At 37.6% G+C, this 17,242-nt stretch overlaps 1 protein-coding gene and 1 long non-coding RNA gene across 12 annotated transcripts in view; one reads left to right on the forward strand and one right to left on the reverse strand.

Annotated features, from left to right (window-relative positions):
- LOC103878903 (EF-hand calcium-binding domain-containing protein 3) overlaps positions 1 to 17,242 on the forward strand; it is a 514,301-nt gene that overhangs the window by 360,206 nt on the left and 136,853 nt on the right. For all 11 annotated transcript variants that reach the window (XM_031657656.1, XM_031657654.1, XM_021929308.2 and 8 more), the window contains 10 exons: positions 478 to 531; positions 1,811 to 1,915; positions 3,100 to 3,153; positions 3,715 to 3,819; positions 5,582 to 5,635; positions 12,895 to 12,999; positions 13,583 to 13,636; positions 15,172 to 15,276; positions 16,450 to 16,503; positions 16,981 to 17,085. In XM_031657656.1, coding sequence (XP_031513516.1) covers positions 478 to 531; positions 1,811 to 1,915; positions 3,100 to 3,153; positions 3,715 to 3,819; positions 5,582 to 5,635; positions 12,895 to 12,999; positions 13,583 to 13,636; positions 15,172 to 15,276; positions 16,450 to 16,503; positions 16,981 to 17,085 — 795 coding nt within the window. The remainder of the gene's footprint in view (positions 1 to 477; positions 532 to 1,810; positions 1,916 to 3,099; positions 3,154 to 3,714; positions 3,820 to 5,581; positions 5,636 to 12,894; positions 13,000 to 13,582; positions 13,637 to 15,171; positions 15,277 to 16,449; positions 16,504 to 16,980; positions 17,086 to 17,242) is intronic.
- LOC108582686 overlaps positions 32 to 17,242 on the reverse strand; it is a 33,633-nt gene continuing 16,422 nt past the window's right edge. Inside the window, exon 3 of the long non-coding RNA XR_001896454.3 lies at positions 32 to 284. This is a non-coding gene — a long non-coding RNA (uncharacterized LOC108582686). The remainder of the gene's footprint in view (positions 285 to 17,242) is intronic.

The raw sequence follows: 17,242 nt of genomic DNA on the forward strand, positions 1-17,242 counted from the left end.
TGGATGGGATACAGAATAAGTAGATACATTCTTTTTATTTAAAAGCACGTTTATTTACTTTTATTTTGAGTATGTAATGAACATATCTTTGAGTATATAATGAACATATTTACTAGAAAATAAGTACAACAGGGGGATGTTGGCATGGGGCAGTGTTCAATGGGGAAATAGCTTAAGGTTCCAAACAGAAATGTTTTCATCTTGTTCCTAGGAATTGGTAGTATGTAGTGTAAGGAGACCATGCCCAAGGGAGTAGATGTTCCACAGTGTATAAAGTTTGAGATCTTAAAAGAGAGAAGGAGAGAATAATTGATGAAATTAATAGTTAACATTTTTGTAATTTTCCCTATTTTATGCTTATCTATGTATTAGGCTATAATTTAAAACAAATCATAAAGAAAATGATTCCTTTGCTCTGACAGTCTTTTTGAATCAGCATGCAGTTATGTTTGTCTGCATTTTTGGATTGTTTTTTAGCTTCTGGGATGACTGATCTGCATAAACTACTAAAAGAAGTAAATAAATTCACAGGTGAGCAAGACATTTTGTGAAAAGATATAAAACCAAAATGCAAATACTTCACTTTCACATACATATTTAAAATTGTGTTTTCTTATTCTATCATTGACTAATTAACTTCTACTTTTTTAATGATTAAAATTTGGGTTTAATAGTGAAGATTTCACTGAATTATTTATGTCTTCGCTACAACTTTGTGGTGCTGTACCTCTATAACAAGTCTTACACTCTGAAACCTTGATTTTGTGATGCATTTCACTGTGATTAAATAGGCTACACATGTGTTCATTCATTCATTCAAAATGCTTGCTAAGCACCTACTGTAACCCAGTAAATGTTAAGGTAAAATTTTGTTTTTGTTTTTGTTTTTGTTTTTGTTTTTTGTTTTGTTTTTGTTTTTGTTTTTTTTTGAGACGGAGTCTCGCGCTGTGTCACCCAAGCTGGAGTGCAGTGGCGCGATCTCGGCTCACTGCAAGCTCCGCCTCCCAGGTTCAGGCCATTCTCCTGCCTCAGCCTCCGAGTAGCTGGGACTACAGGCGCCCGCCACCATGCCCGGCTAGTTTTTTGTATTTTTAGTAGAGACGGGGTTTCACCATGTTAGCCAGGATGGTCTCGATCTCCTGACCTCGTGATCCGCCCGCCTCGGCCTCCCAAAGTGCTGGGATTACAGGCTTGAGCCACCGCGCCCGGCCTTAAGGTAAAATTTTGACAGGTATACAAATAATGTAGTCAGTGAGACTAATCTATCTCATAATTCAGGCAAAGCAAAAGTAACACAGATTTCACCTGATGGTAATATGATTCAGATTACATAACAGCTTATGCATATATATTTTTTTTAGGGTTTTTTGATTTGTTTGCTTTTTTTTTTTAAATTATACTCTAAGTTCTAAGGTACCTGTGCACAACGTGCAGGTTTGTTACATATGTATACTTGTGCCATGTTGGTGTGTTGCACCCATCAACTCATCAGCACCCATCAACTCGTCATTTACATCAGGTATAACTCCCAATGCCATCCCTCCCCTCTACCCCCTCCCCATAATAGGCCCCGGTGTGTGATGTTCATACATATTTAGATCACTGAGCATCTTGTACATCCCCTTACTATGAGCTGGTTAAGTTCTCTAAGTCATTAAGAGCATTATAAATAAGGATCTTATTTAGATTTTAAGAAATAATTTCCATTTCCTGTGCTTTTCATCTGAAAGCTGTAGATAATACTATACAAGCATAAACACTTTTCATCACTTTGAGTCAGTAGGCAATTCTTACGTGTCTCTTTTACAAGGAGGAAAAATTCAAGCCAAGGACATACAAAAAGTACTGGGAGACATGGGAATAGAGCTCACAAATAGGGAACTCTGGAACCTGATGAAAATGTTGCCAATTACTGGTAGGTATTTTATGCACTACTATGATATATATTTCTGTGCTAGTGTGGACTTAAATGTGAGAATATCATAAAAATGGGCCCTCTGATTTCCTATAAAAAGACAGAAAGAGTCCGGGCATGGTGGTAATCCCAGCACTCTGGGAGGCCAAGGCGGGCAGATTACCTGATGCCAGGAGTTTGAGACCAACCTGGCCAACATGGTGAAACCCCGTCCCTACTAAAAATTACAAAAATTAGCCAGGCGTGGTGGTGCGTGCCTGTAATCCCAGTTACTCAGGAGGCTGAGGCAGGAGAGTCGCTTGAACCACAGAGGCAGAGGTTGCAGTGAGCCGAGATCGTGCCACTGCACTCCAGCCTGCACAATGCAGTGGGACATCATCAAAAAAAAAGAAAAAGATTAACCTCTGGTTGTAAATATATTATGCATTTGACATTTAAATTTTTAGTTTTGAGAGGCTGTCATATCTTCAAACCTGAGTCCTGCTATTAAGAGTATCATTACCCTGAGATTAAATAAAGCTTAAGGAGGCCAAAGAGAAAAGAAAGAAAGCTGAATTAGTTAGTAGCAGAGAGAAGGAAAAGGGAAAAAGCAGAGTGGGGAAAAGGCACATCTGTTTCAGTGTATAAGAATGAATGGACTGTCCACATTAAGAATTTTATTCTCATCTTATTTTTGGACTTAGTTATGAAGAGGTGTGGCTGTAGGAAATGTAGGAATGCAAATTAAGAAAGTACTTTTTTAAAATCTGCATTTAAAAATTGCAGCTGGGCATGGTGGCTCACACCTGTAATCCCAGCACTTTCGGAGGCCACGGTGGGTGATCACCTGAGGTCAGGAGTTCGAGACTAGCCTGGCCAACATGGCAAAACCCCATCTCTACTAAAAATACAAAAATTAGCTGGGCATGGTAGCGCATGCCTATAATCCCAGCTACTTAGGAGGCTGAGGTGGAAGAATCGCTTGAACCTGAGAGGCAGAGTGAGCTGAGATTGCGCCACTGCACTCTAGCCTGGGCAACAGAGTGAGATTCCATCTCTTTCTCTCTCTCTCTCTCTCTCTCTGTCTCTCTCTATATATATATATGTATGTGTGTGTGTATATATATATATATATGTTCTTTCTACTCTTTTTTTGACTGTCTCTGTAATTTTTTCTTTGATCTTAACTGTGCCTTATTTTACAGATGACGGAAAGGTATATAAAAATATATTGCTTGATAATATAAAATCATTTCCTGGTAAGTAAAAAAGCCCAATAAGGCAAGTAAAACTATGACTTGTAAGCTTTACCTTAACTATTAAAAGACCTTATCGTTAGATAACAATTAGATTATCTATTTTATTGTTACATTAGCCTATAGGTCTTAGATACAACTATATTTAATGTGATAATTTATACTTCGCAAAAGTTTTAAATTCTATTTGCTGTCCAGAGCTCTAATTCTTATCTAACACAATTCATCAAGTTCATTTAAAAAAAACATATGTAATTTATAATGTAAAAAAGTAGTACATATAATTAGTATATAATAAAATTATATATTATGTAATATATAGTTTTCTTCTAAATACACCTTTTTTCCAAAGTATAGAAAGCTTCCCCTGAAACAAGAGTGGCAAAACATATTATATTCCTGGCTTCCACAGTAAGGCTTTATTTTTGTAGCCCTGAACAGTTTTTTAAAAAAATTATTACTGGCAATGGATTTGTTCTATTTGATTTTTATTGGTGACTGAATATAACCAGTATTTTTCTTAGCTATCAGTTCCTATATTTTATCACTTCCTTCTTTCCTAAGGTGGGAAGTGCAATGTCTCTAAAATTGGTACTATCCTGGAAAACATGGGTTATGAGCTGGAAGATGAGGAAATTGAATACCTGCAGAACCACCTGCCAACTACTGGTGAGCATGTCATTGTATCTTCAAGGAAACTCTGAGATCCTGTAATAAAATTTCAAAATGTATTCATCTAAAAAAAATCTATTATCTCAGACTTTTTGCTTGGTAGATCTTCCTGCATCCCTTTATTTTGAGCTTATGTGTGTCTCTGCATGTGAGATGGGTCTCCTGAATACAGCACACTGATGGGTCTTGACTCTTTATCCAATTTGCCAGTCTGTGTCTTTTAATTGGGGTATTTAGCCCGTTTACATTTAAGATTGATATTGTTATGTGTGAATTTGATCCTGTCATTATGATGTTAGCTGGTTATTTTGCCCATTAATTGATGCAGTTTCTTCATAGCATCGATGGTCTTTACAATTTGGCACGTTTTTACAGTGGCTGGTACTGGTTGTTCCTTTCCAGCATGTTGTTTTGATCATATAAAAAGTGTAGTTTTTAAAATCCTATGAAAAAGAAATAGAAAATGCATCCTTCTCTCTGGTAAGCAACACAGTGGCTTTCCTTAGTATTATAGTGTATTGTGTGGGTCTGAGATTGTGAATGATATGTTGAATTAAAAGCCAATTATCTAAGATCCTTACTGTACTATAAAAATGTATTACCGCTATCTCTCTTCTTTCTGATCCAAAGCACACAGATTCAGAATTTTATGTATAGTCTTGCTCTATTTAATGTGTCTTTTTACTAGAAATATTTGCTAATATAAATCAGGTCAGTCTTACCCACTTGAACAGATATTTTGCAAGACTATTTGCACAAAATAATATTAATTTAATTAATAAGAACACAGAATTGCATACTAATTAAGTAGCTAATACAGGAAACTGGCCAATCCTCTTTCTCTTATTCTCATGCTGTCATATTCCTGGTAATATAAACTAATCACCTCTATTGAAATAGCCACAGACAATAATTATCAAGTATTAACTGCCTACTATATACCAAAAACAATAATCAGTACTTGACATATGTTAATAGTCCTCAAAATAACTGCAAAGTAGATTATCATCCTAATGGATCTGATGTGGAAATGGAAAATCAGTCACAAAGGTTAATTGATTTGCCTGAGGCCATGTGGCCACTAAATGGAAAAGTAAAGATGGCAATTCAGATCTATATAACTTGAAAGGTTTGCCCTTTCTACCAAATCATACTGTCTCACATAAGAGAGGTAAGCAGAGCCACACAGACTATGATAGGAATGATTCTTTAAGGAGGTTGTGTGATGTGGCCCTTGAGATGAGAATTATCAACTAGTAAGTACACAAATTAAATGAGAGTCAGCAAAGATTGGAAATCTTTGTGGCCAGGGAGTCAGAAGCATGGAGAAAGGGCTGAGTAACAGTTGCATGTAGAAGTAGCCATGATCCTTTAGGTAGGTAAATACACCAATATTATAGAATATATTTCTTTCAAATCCTGTAATAATAAAGTGGTCAAACATAGGGTTATTCCTGGATTCTAAAGTGGGACAGGCCAAGTGGAAAGGAAGTCAAAGCAATGCTTTCAAAATTTCCTAGAACCATTGTGTATAGAATTTTATATACTTTAATTTCTTCTTCTGTGCTATATAGTTATCATATTTGGAACTTCATTCTTCACTACCATGATCATCTGGGCATGAAAATGAATACATTTATAGAACAAATCAGGGCAAACTTCTGAATGTTAATGTTGTATTCTACAATGTAAGGTGTTAATAGCATATTTTCTGGGTCTGAGTCATTATGGCTGGTCTCATTTGTACCTTATCTTACAGATGAAAAGAAGGTTAAACTCAATAAGGTCATGGAAAATGTAGAGTCATTTACAGGTGAGTGAAAAATTATAGGTAGGCCGGGCACAGTGGCTCACGCCTATAATTCCAGCACTTTGGGAGGCCGAGGCAGATGGATCACTGGAGCTCAGGAGTTCGAGACCAGCCTGGCCAATGTGGTGAAACCCCGTCTCTACTAAAAATATAAAAAATTAGCTGGGACTGGTGGTGCGTGCCTGTAATCCCAGCTACTTAGGAGAGTGAGGTGGGAGAATCGCTGGAACCCGGGGGTCAGAGGTTACAGTGAGCCAAGATCTCACCACTGCACTCCAGCCAAAAAAAAAAAAAAAAAGTTATAGGGAAAATTGTTGTAAATAGCTATATTCTTTTTTTTATTATTATTATAATTTAAGTTCTAGGGTACATGTGGATAACATGCAGGTTTGTTACATATGTATACTTGTGCCATGTTGGCGTGCTGCACCCATCAACTTGTCAGCACCCATCAACTCGTCATTTACATCAGGTATAACTCCCAATGCAATCCCTCCCCCCTCCCCCCTCCCCATAATAGGCTCCGGTGTATGATGTTCCCCTTCCCAAGTCCAAGTGATCTCATTGTTCAGTTCCCACCTATGAGTGAGAACATGCGGTGTTTGTTTTTCTGTTCTTGCGATAGTTTGCTGAGAATGATGGTTTCCAGCTGCATCCATGTCCCTACAAAGGACACAAACTCATCCTTTTTTGTGGCTGCATAGTATTCCATGGTGTATATGTGCCACATTTTCTTAATCCAGTCTGTCACTGATGGACATTTGGGTTGATTCCAAGTCTTTGCTATTGTGAATAGTGCTGCAATAAACATACGTGTGCATGTGTCTTTATAGCAGCATGATTTATAATCCTTTGGGTATATACCCAGTAATGGGATGGCTGGGTCATATGGTACTTCTAGTTCTAGGTCCTTGAGGAATCACCATACTGTTTTCCATAATGGTTGAACTAGTTTACAATCCCACCAACAGTGTAAAAGTGTTCCCATTTCTCCACATCCTCTCCAGCACCTGTTGTTTCCTGACTTTTTAATGATTGCCATTCTAACTGGTGTGAGATGGTATCTCATTGTGGTTTTGATTTGCATTTCTCTGATGGCCAGTGATGATGAGCATTTTTTCATCTGTCTGTTGGCTGTATGAATGTCTTCTTTTGAGAAGTGTCTGTTCATATCCTTTGCCCACTTTTCGATGGGGTTGTTTGTTTTTTTCTTGTAAATTTGTTTGAGTTCTTTATAGGTTCTGGATATTAGCCCTTTGTCAGATGAGTAGGTTGCAAAAATTTTCTCCCAATCTGTAGGTTGCCTGTTCACTCTGATGGTAGTTTCTTTTGCTGTGCAGAAGCTCTTTAGTTTAATGAGATCCCATTTGTCAATTTTGGCTTTTGTTGCCGTTGCTTTTGGTGTTTTAGAGAAGTCCTTGCCCATGCCTATGTTCTGAATGGTATTACCTAGATTTTCTTCTAGGGTTTTTATGGTATTAGGTCTAACATTTAAGTCTCTGATCCATCTTGAATTAATTTTCGTATAAGGAGTAAGGAAAGGATCCAGTTTCAGCTTTCTACTTATGGCTAGCCAGCACCATTTATTAAATAGGGAATTTTTTTCCCAGCACCATTTATTAAATAGGGAATCCTTTCCCCATTTCTTGTTTTTCTCAGGTTTGTCAAAGATCAGATGGCTGTAGATGTGTGGTATTATTTCTGAGGACTCTGTTCTGTCTCATTGGTCTATATCTCTGTTTTGGTACCAGTACCATGCTGTTTTGGTTACTGTAGCCTTGTAGTGTAGTTTGAACTCAGGTAGTGTGATGCCTCCAGCTTTGTTCTTTTGACTTAGGATTGTCTTGGCAATGCAGGCTCTTTTTATGAACTTTAAAGCAGTTTTTTCCAATTCTGTGAAGAAAGTCATTGGTAGCTTGATGGGGATGGCATTGAATCTATAAATTACCTTGGGCAGTATGGCCATTTTCACGATATTGATTCTTCCTATCCATGAGCATGGTATGTTCTTCCATTTGGTTGTGTCCTCTTTTATTTCGAGGAGCAGTGGTTTGTAGTTCTCCTTGAAGAGGTCCTTTACATCCCTTGTAAGTTGGATGATTCCTAGGTATTTCATTCTCTTTGAAGCAATTGTGAATGGAAGTTCATTCATGATTTGGCTCTCTGTTTGTCTGTTACTGGTGTATAAGAATGCTTGTGATTTTTGCACATTAATTTTGTATCCTGAGACTTTGCTGAAGTTGCTTATCAGCTTAAGGAGATTTTGGGCTGAGATGATGGGGTTTTTTAAATATACAATCATGTCATCTGCAAACAGGGACAATTTGACTTCTTCTTTTCCTAACTGAATACCCTTGATTTATTTCTCTTGCCTGATTGCCCTGGCCAGAACTTCCAACACTATGTTGAATAGGAGTGGTGAGAGAGGGCATCCCTGTCTTGTGCCAGTTTTCAAAGGGAATTTTTCCAGTTTTTGCCCATTCAGTATGATATTGGCTGTGGGTTTGTCATAAATAGCTCTTATTATTTTGAGGTACGTTCCATCAATACCGAATTTATTGAGTGTTTTTAGCATGAAGGGCTGTTGAATTTTGTCAAAAGCCTTTTCTGCATCTATTGAGATAATCATGTGGTTCTTGTCTTTGGTTCTGTTTATATGCTGGATTATGTTTATTGATTTGCGAATGTTGAACCAGCCTTGCATCCCAGGGATGAAGCCCACTTGATCATGGTGGATAAGCTTTTTGATGTGTTGTTGAATCCGGTTTGCCAGTATTTTATTGAGGATTTTTGCATCGATGTTCATCAGGGATATTGGTCTAAAATTCTCTTTTTTTGTTGTGTCTCTGCCAGGCTTTGGTATCAGGATGATGTTGGCCTCATAAAATGAGTTAGGGAGGATTCCCTCTTTTTCTATTGATTGGAATAGTTTCAGAAGGAATGGTACCAGCTCCTCCTTGTACCTCTGGTAGAATTCAGCTGTGAATCCATCTGGTCCTGGACTTTTTTTGGTTGGTAGGCTATTAATTATTGCCTCAATTTCAGAGCCTACTATTGGTCTATTCAGGGATTCAACTTCTTCCTGGTTTAGTCTTGGAAGAGTGTAAGTGTCCAGGAAATTATCCATTTCTTCTAGGTTTTCCAGTTTATTTGCGTAGAGGTGTTTATAGTATTCTCTGATGGTAGTTTGTATTTCTGTGGGGTCGGTGGTGATATCCCCTTTATCATTTTTAATTGCGTCGATTTGATTCTTCTCTCTTTTCTTCTTTATTAGTCTTGCTAGTGGTCTGTCAATTTTGTTGATCTTTTCAAAAAACCAACTCCTGGATTCATTGATTTTTTGGAGGGTTTTTTGTGTCTCTATCTCCTTCAGTTCTGCTCTGATCTTAGTTATTTCTTGCCTTCTGCTAGCTTTTGAATGTGTTTGTTCTTGCTTCTCTAGTTCTTTCAATTGTGATGTTAGAGTGTCAATTTTAGATCTTTCCAGCTTTCTCTTGTGGGCATTTAGTGCTATAAATTTCCCTCTACACACTGCTTTAAATGCGTCCCAGAGATTCTGGTATGTTGTATCTTTGTTCTCATTGGTTTCAAAGAACATCTTTATTTCTGCCTTCATTTCGTTATGTACCCAGTAGTCATTCAGGAGCAGGTTATTCAGTTTCCATGTAGTTGAGCGGTTTTGATTGAGTTTCTTAGTCCTGAGTTCTAGTTTGATTGCACTGTGGTCTGAGAGACAGTTTGTTATAATTTCTATTCTTGTACATTTGCTGAGGAGTGCTTTACTTCCAATTATGTGGTCAATTTTGGAATAAGTGTGATGTGGTGCTGAGTAGAATGTATATTCTGTTGATTTGGGGTGGAGAGTTCTATAGATGTCTATTAGGTCTGCTTGCTACAGAGATGAGTTCAATTCCTGGATATCCTTGTTAATTTTCTGTCTCGTTGATCTGTCTAATATTGACAGTGGGGTGTTGAAGTCTCCCATTATTATTGTATGGGAGTCTAAGTCTCTTTGTAAGTCTTTAAGGACTTGCTTTATGCATCTGGGTGCTCCTGTATTGGGTGCATATATATTTAGGATAGTTAGCTCTTCCTGTTGAATTGGTCCCTTTACCATTATGTAATGGCCTTCTTTGTCTCTTTTGATCTTTGATGGTTTAAAGTCTATTTTATTAGAGACTAGTATTGCAACCCCTGCTTTTTTTTGGTCTCCATTTGCTTGGTAGATCTTCCTCCATCCCTTTATTTTGAGTCTATGTGTGTCTCTGCATGTGAGTTGGGTCTCCTGAATACAGCAAACTGATGGGTCTTGACTCTTTATCCAGTTTGCCAGTGTATGTCTTTTAATTGGAGCATTTAGTCCATTTTCATTTAAGGTTAATATTGTTATGTGTGAACTTGATCCTGCCATTATGATATTAACTGGTTATTTTGCTCGTTAGTTGATGCGGTTTCTTCCTAGCCTCGATGGTCTTTACATTTTGGCATGTTTTTGCAATGGCTGGTATCGGTTGTTCCTTTCCATGTTTAGTGCTTCCTTCAGGGTCTCTTGTAAGGCAGGCCTGGTGGTGACAAAATCTCTAAGCATTTGCTTATCTGTAAAGGATTTTATTTCTCCTTCACTTATGAAACTTAGTTTGGCTGGATATGAAATTCTGGGTTTAAAATTCTTTTCTTTAAGAATGTTGAATATTGGCCCCCACTCTCTTCTGGCTTGGAGAGTTTCTGCCGAGAGATCTGCTGTTAGTCTGATGGGCTTCCCTTTGTGGGTAACCCGACCTTTCTCTCTGGCTGCCCTTAAGATTTTTTCCTTCATTTCAACTTTGGTGAATCTGGCAATTATGTGTCTTGGAGTTGCTCTTCTTGAGGAGTATCTTTGTGGCATTCTCTGTATTTCCTGAATTTGAATGTTGGCCTGCCCTACTAGGTTGGGGAAGTTCTCCTGGATGATATCCTGAAGAGTGTTTTCCAATTTGGTTCCATTTTCCCCCTCACTTTCAGGCACCCCAATCAGACGTAGATTTGGTCTTTTTACATAATCTCATACTTCTTGCAGGCTTTGTTCATTTCTTTTTCTTCTTTTTTCTTTAGGTTTCTCTTCTCGCTTCATTTCATTCATTTGATCCTTAGTCGCTGATACTCTTTCTTCCAGTTGATCAAGTCGGTTACTGAAGCTTGTGCATTTGTCACGTATTTCTCGTGTCATGGTTTTCATCTCTGTGCATTCATTTATGGCCTTCTCTGCATTAATTATTCTAGTTATCAATTCTTCCACTCTTTTTTCAAGATTTTTAGTTTCTTTGCACTGGGTATTTAATTCCTCCTTTAGCTCTGAGAAGTTTGATGGACTGAAGCCTTCTTCTCTCATCTTGTCAAAGTCATTCTCCATCCATCTTTGATCCGTTGCTGGCAATGAGCTGCGTTCCTTTGCAGTGGGCGATGCGCTCTTATTTTTTGAATTTCCAGCTTTTCTGTCCTGCTTTTTCCCCATCTTTGTGGTTTTATCTGCCTCTGGTCTTTGATGATGGTGACGTACTGATGGGGTTTTGGTGTGGGTGTCCTTCCTGTTTGTTAGTTTTCCTTCTAACAGTCAGGACCCTCAGCTGTAGGTCTGTTGGAGATTGCTTGAGGTCCACTCCAGACCTTGTTTGCCTGGGTATCAGCAGCAGAGGCTGCAGAAGATAGAATATTGCTGAACAGCGAGTGTACCTGTCTGATTCTTGCTTTGGAAGCTTCCTCTCAGGGGTGTACTCCACCGTGTACAGGTGTAGGGTGTAGGGTGTAGGGTGTCGGTCTGCCCCTAGTGGGGGATGTCTCCCAGTTAGGCTACTCAGGGGTCAGGGACCCACTTGAGCAGGCAGTCTGTCCCTTCTCAGATCTCAGCCTCCGTGTTGGGAGATCCACTGCTCTCTTCAAAGCTGTCAGACAGAGTCGTTTGCGTCTGCAGAGGTTTCAGCTGCTTTTTGTTGTTGTTGTTGTTGTTGTTGTTTAGCTGTGCCCTGTCCCCAGAGGTGGAGTCTACAGAGACAGGCAGGACTCCTTGAGCTGCTGTGAGCTCCACCCAGTTCGAGCTTCCTAGCCGCTTTGTTTATCTACTTAAGCCTCAGCAATGGCAGGCGCCCCTCCCCCAGCCTGGCTGCTGCCTTGCTGAGCTTCCTAGCCGCTTTGTTTATCTACTTAAGCCTCAGCAATGGCAGGCGCCCCTCCCCCAGCCTCGCTGCTGCCTTGCTGCGAGATCACAGACTGCTGTGCCAGCAATGAGGGAGGCTCGGTGGGCATGGGACCCTCCCGGCCAGGTGTGGGATATAGTCTCCTGGTGTGCCCGTTTGCTAAGATCCTTGGTAGAGCGCAGTATTGGGTTGGGAGTTACCCCATTTTCCAGGTGTTGTGGGTCTCAGTTCCCCTGGCTAGGAAAAGGGATTCCCTTCCCCCTTGCGCTTCCCAGGTGAGGCGATGCCTCGCCCTGCTTCAGCTCTCACTGGTCGGGCTACAGCAGCTGAGCAGCACTGATTTGTCAGGCACTCCCTAGTGAGATAAACCCAGTACCTCAGTTGAAAATGCAGAAATCACCTGTCTTCTGTGTCGCTGGCACTGGGAGTTGGAGACTGGAGCTGTTCCTATTCAGCCATCTTGCTCCGCCCAATAGCTATATTCTAATACTTTTTCTGTTATACCTTTAAATACTCTATTTCCATCATACTGACATTGACTTGTTAGTCCTTTTAGTATATTATGGTATCTTTTATCCAATAACCCAGGATAGTTTTTGATTATATACTTTTTGAGCAAAACTACCAAATTATAAAGTCTTGGTAAAATACCTTATATCTTCTGTATTTTTTTCAATAATGAACATCACTTTTCCATTGTTTAAACAGATAGAAATCTAGATTACCATATAATTGGTGAAACAAAACATTGTCATAATTCTTTTTAGGAATAATTCATCTTATCACATAGGCAAATATGGATGCTACCTATCTTCAAAGAATTATTTACAGTCATTTATACAGTAGTCATAGATATATACCTTTATACAAGCCCCATTTCAGAGTGTTGATTTATCCTGTTATTATTAGAGCGTTCAAAAGGTATTTTCTTCTCTAGAATTTTGAGATTGAGTTATATTTCTGACATCCCCTTAGAATTTTGACTCAGCATTTTGACTATTTAAGCCTGCAATTAAACTTAGATGGCATTCATAGTTTAAAATCATTTGTCACTCACTCAGATTTTTCATCATCTTTTCCATCTTTTCAAAGGAACCAAGATTAATACTAATGAAGTAGATGATATTTTGAAAAACATAGGGATAGAACTCACACCTAAGGAACGCTGGAAGCTGCTAAAAACTCTGCCAGTTACTTGTGAGCATTTCTGATACAGTTTGACCTTTGGGGGAACTTAGTTTAGGTGATGGTATTGGGGGAGGTGAGAATCATTAAACATTTATTCCACCTATATTTATATTCAACATATTTACTGAGTACTTCTTAGATAATGAGATTAAAGACAAAAGTCCTTGCTCTCATGAAGACTATTATGGTGATGGAGCTTACTTATTGGGACTGAGCTTGAAAACTTTGTAAATGAATAAGGAGTTTTTAATTTATTAAACATTTTTAATTTAGTTTATTACCTTGGGAATGTCTGGAAGTCCTAAAGCATAAAGAAAAGGGAGAAAAAAGAGAAGTCATATAATAATAGCAGGATAAAAAGAGTCAAGGCAGAAAGATAGTTTCAGCATAGTAAGATGGATAAGTTTAGAACTTTACTCCTTCACTTTATGCCTAAAGCCAAGGAAGAGAAGGATGTGTGGATGCGAAACTGGTTAAATCTATAAGGCAAATCATGTAAGATTGTTGTCTTTATGAAATAATAGTCTATATATTCTTGTTATGAATTTCTGTATCACTTTCTCTATGACATCAATTATGCCTTGTCTTATAGCTGATGGAAAGGTGTGTCGCAATCTGTTACTAGATCGTTTAAAGACTTTCCAAGGTGAGTAATATGTGTAATAAGAAGTTAAGTAAAATTGAAATCTTAAGCTTTATATTTCCTTTTCTAAAGTCCCTTTACAAAGGATAAAAACAGATACTTCTCAAAAGAAGACATACATGTAGCTGGCAAACATATGAAAAAATGCTCAACATCACTAATCATTAAAGAAATGTAAGTCAAAACCACAATAAGATACCATCTCACACCAGTCAGAATGGCTTTTCTTAAAAAGACAAAAAATAACAGATGTTGATGAGGCTGTGGAGAAAAGGGAACAAATGTAATTAGTTCAGCCACTGTGGAGAGCAGTTTGGAGATTTCTCAGAGATTTGGGGGTTAAACTACCATCTGACCCAGAAATCCCACTACTGGGTATATACCCAAAGGAAAATAAGTCATTCTACCAAAAAGACACATACACTTGTAAGTTCATCACAGTATATTTGCAATACCAAAGACATGGAATCAACCTAGATACCTATCAGTAGTAGACTAGATAAAGAAAATGTGGTATATATACACCATGAAATACTATGCATCCATAAAAAAGAACAAAATCCTGCCCTTTGCAGCAACATGGGTGTAGCTGGAAGCTATTATTCTAAGCAAATTAACACAGGGACAGAAAACAAAATACTGCATATTATCGCTTATAAGTGGGAGCTGACCATTGACTATACCTGGACATAAAGATGAGAACAATAGACATTGGGCACTGGGGACTATTAGGAAGGGTAGAGGAGGTAGGCCAAGAGGGGTCAAGGGTTGAAAAGCTGTCTGTTGGGTACTATGCACACTACCTAGGTGATGGGATCATTTATACAACAAACCTCAGCAACACACAATTTACCGATGTAAGAAAGCAGCAAATGTACCCCTGAACCTAAAATAAAAGTTGAAAAAAATTTTTTTTAATTGAAAATCCTTTTAATTACTTAATGATAGCAATAGCTAATTTCTAATGAGTGGTGTACCAGGCACTATTCCAAATACTTTACATATATTTATTTAATTCTCACAGAAATACTATGAGGTAGGTACTTTTATTATCACCATTTCACAGATGAGAGGTGTTGATTCACTGTGCTATATTTAACAGTTAGTTTACTAAAGTTTTTCTTTCCTTTTCTGACTTATAGCTTAAGCTCAGATAAATACTAAATTTGTACAGACAATTTACTGTTATAATGGTAGGTTTCAAATTCAGTGGCTGCTATTACGGCTGTTGTTTCTAACATATTTCTCCACGATGAGTAATAGCTGAAGAATGAATAATAAACCTTATTCATTCTCTTTGTTTCAAATGTCTACTTAAAATGTTAGCAGGGTATCATGCAACAAGTATAAGGAGCTGTTCTTTTTCCTCATATCCATACCCAATCCCCTGCCACCTTGGTTTTGTGTTCTCTCTGAACATCTGCATTGTGACTTTGCTTTTCTCCCTCTCACTGGAGTTTAGGGCATATACCTAAGTAGAATTTTTAAGGTTAAGGTATTATTTCACATTTTTCTTATTTCACATATTTTTTCTTAAGGAGGGAAGGTCTTTGAAAATAAACTAGAAACCATTCTGGAAAACATGAACTACAAACTTGAAAATGAAGAAATGAAAGATCTACGGAACCATTTGAAAATTGATGGTATTTCATTTACCATTTATCACTTTCTTTCTGAAGAATCTTTAAAATCCTCTTGTAAAACCTCTGAGAGTTTGCTTATTCAATTTCACTTAGAAAGTAAGGAGGCCAGGGCTGGGCACAGTGGATCACGCCTGTGATCCCAGCACTTTGGGAGGCCAAGGCAGGCAGATCACCTGAGGTCAGAAGTTCAAGACCAACTGAGCCAACATGGTGAAACCCCATCTCTACTAAAAATACAAAAATTAGCCGGATATAGTGGACCAGGCCTATAATCCCAGCTACTTGGGAGACTGAGGCAGGAGAATCACTTGAACCCGTAAGGCAGAGGTCACAGTGAGCCCAGATTGTGCCACTGCAGTCCAGCATTGGCGATAGAGTGAGACTCCGTCTCAAAAATAAAGAAAGTAAGAAGGCCAGGCACAGTAGCTCACACCTATAATCCCAACACTTTGGGAAGCCAAGGCAGGAGGATTGCTTGAGCCCAGAAGTTTGAGGTTGCAGTGAGCTATGACTGCACCATTGCACTCCAGACTGGGTAACAGAGCAAGAGTCTGTCTCTTAAAAAAAGAAAAAGAAAATAAATAGTAAGAAGTACTTGTAGAGTTACAGTCCTCAAGGATAAAAATATGACTTCTGGTTATTAATCTCAATGTTGTCAGAGAACCAATAAGGACACTGGTAGATTTAGATTTAACTAGAAAAACAAACACTTCAGAAGAAAACAATGGAAGATATTGAAATAAATGTTACAAAAGGTCGGAGACTGACAAAACTAAGTGAGAAGGTAAAAAAGGTTTGGAATTGTTCAGAAAAAAAAAAGTATTATACAAATAGAGGTGATCATGTTTTTATTTAACAAATATGAGATGAATGTCAGAGTGGAGTTGAAATAGAGGGTAAGCAATTTCTGACTTGAGACCATTCATCTGGCATTGGACAGATATCTTTTAGGTCAAAATGACAGTTTAGGAGAAGAATTTAAGATCCAATTTAGCATTTAAAACATGGTCTTTTGAATTCTATGAGGTAGTTGAGTACAAGAAAAACACTCAAAAATTAACAAATGCTCTCTCTGAAAGCAATGTTAACTTAGAAAATTTTAAGAAAAAAAGTGATCTCATTCCTAATAGCAATAAAAAAATTATTTTACCTGATTTATGCTTTGTATTTCAGACAATGGAAAGATTTTATTAAATTCTGTGATCAGTGCAGCCAATTTATTTTCTGGTGAGTGAGAAATGCTAACAAAAAGATATAAAATCAAGATCCCTTATTATACGTAAAACTATTTTGATATATTTATTTATGGAATGCCTCAGTATTATATAAATGATACACAAGCCTTATTTCACCAAAGTATTGATGACATGCTTCTTTTTAAGAATACTGGTGAGTTTTTTTATTGCCTACTTTTTTAGGAGTAGCTTTTCTTTTTAAAAGAAGTCTATTTTATTATAAGTATCCGGCTTGTTTCCATTGTTTTCAGAGCATGAATAAAAGCATTCTTTTGACCAGGCTTAAAGGAAATATTCTATTTTTAGCTCCTTCTTATGATGCTCTGCAGTCAGATAATCCACATTGTGTTCTTGTTCTTCTACAATTACATCTCTTGCAAGTTGAGATATTACTATTTTATTATAATTGTCTAAATTTAGAATCATTGTATGTGAAAATATTCACTTATGTTTCCCATCTTTTTCCAAGGTGATAAGATAAATGCCAGTGACATACAACTTTATCTAGGAAATGTAGGTATTGAATTTACAAATAAAGAAAACCAGGATCTACTGGACATAGTGCCATTGGATGGTAAGCATTTCAGACCTTGCATTCAATTTCAGAGAATCTTGAATTTATGAGTTGTACACATAAAATTCTAGAAGTATGACTGTTTAAAGTCCTATTAAAAATTAAGAGAAAATCAAGCATAGGAAGAGCCAATTCTAATATAAAATGTACTGTCTTT

Source organism: Papio anubis, chromosome 17 (genome assembly GCF_008728515.1).
Source record: "Papio anubis isolate 15944 chromosome 17, Panubis1.0, whole genome shotgun sequence".
Classification (NCBI taxonomy): Eukaryota; Metazoa; Chordata; class Mammalia; order Primates; family Cercopithecidae; genus Papio; species Papio anubis.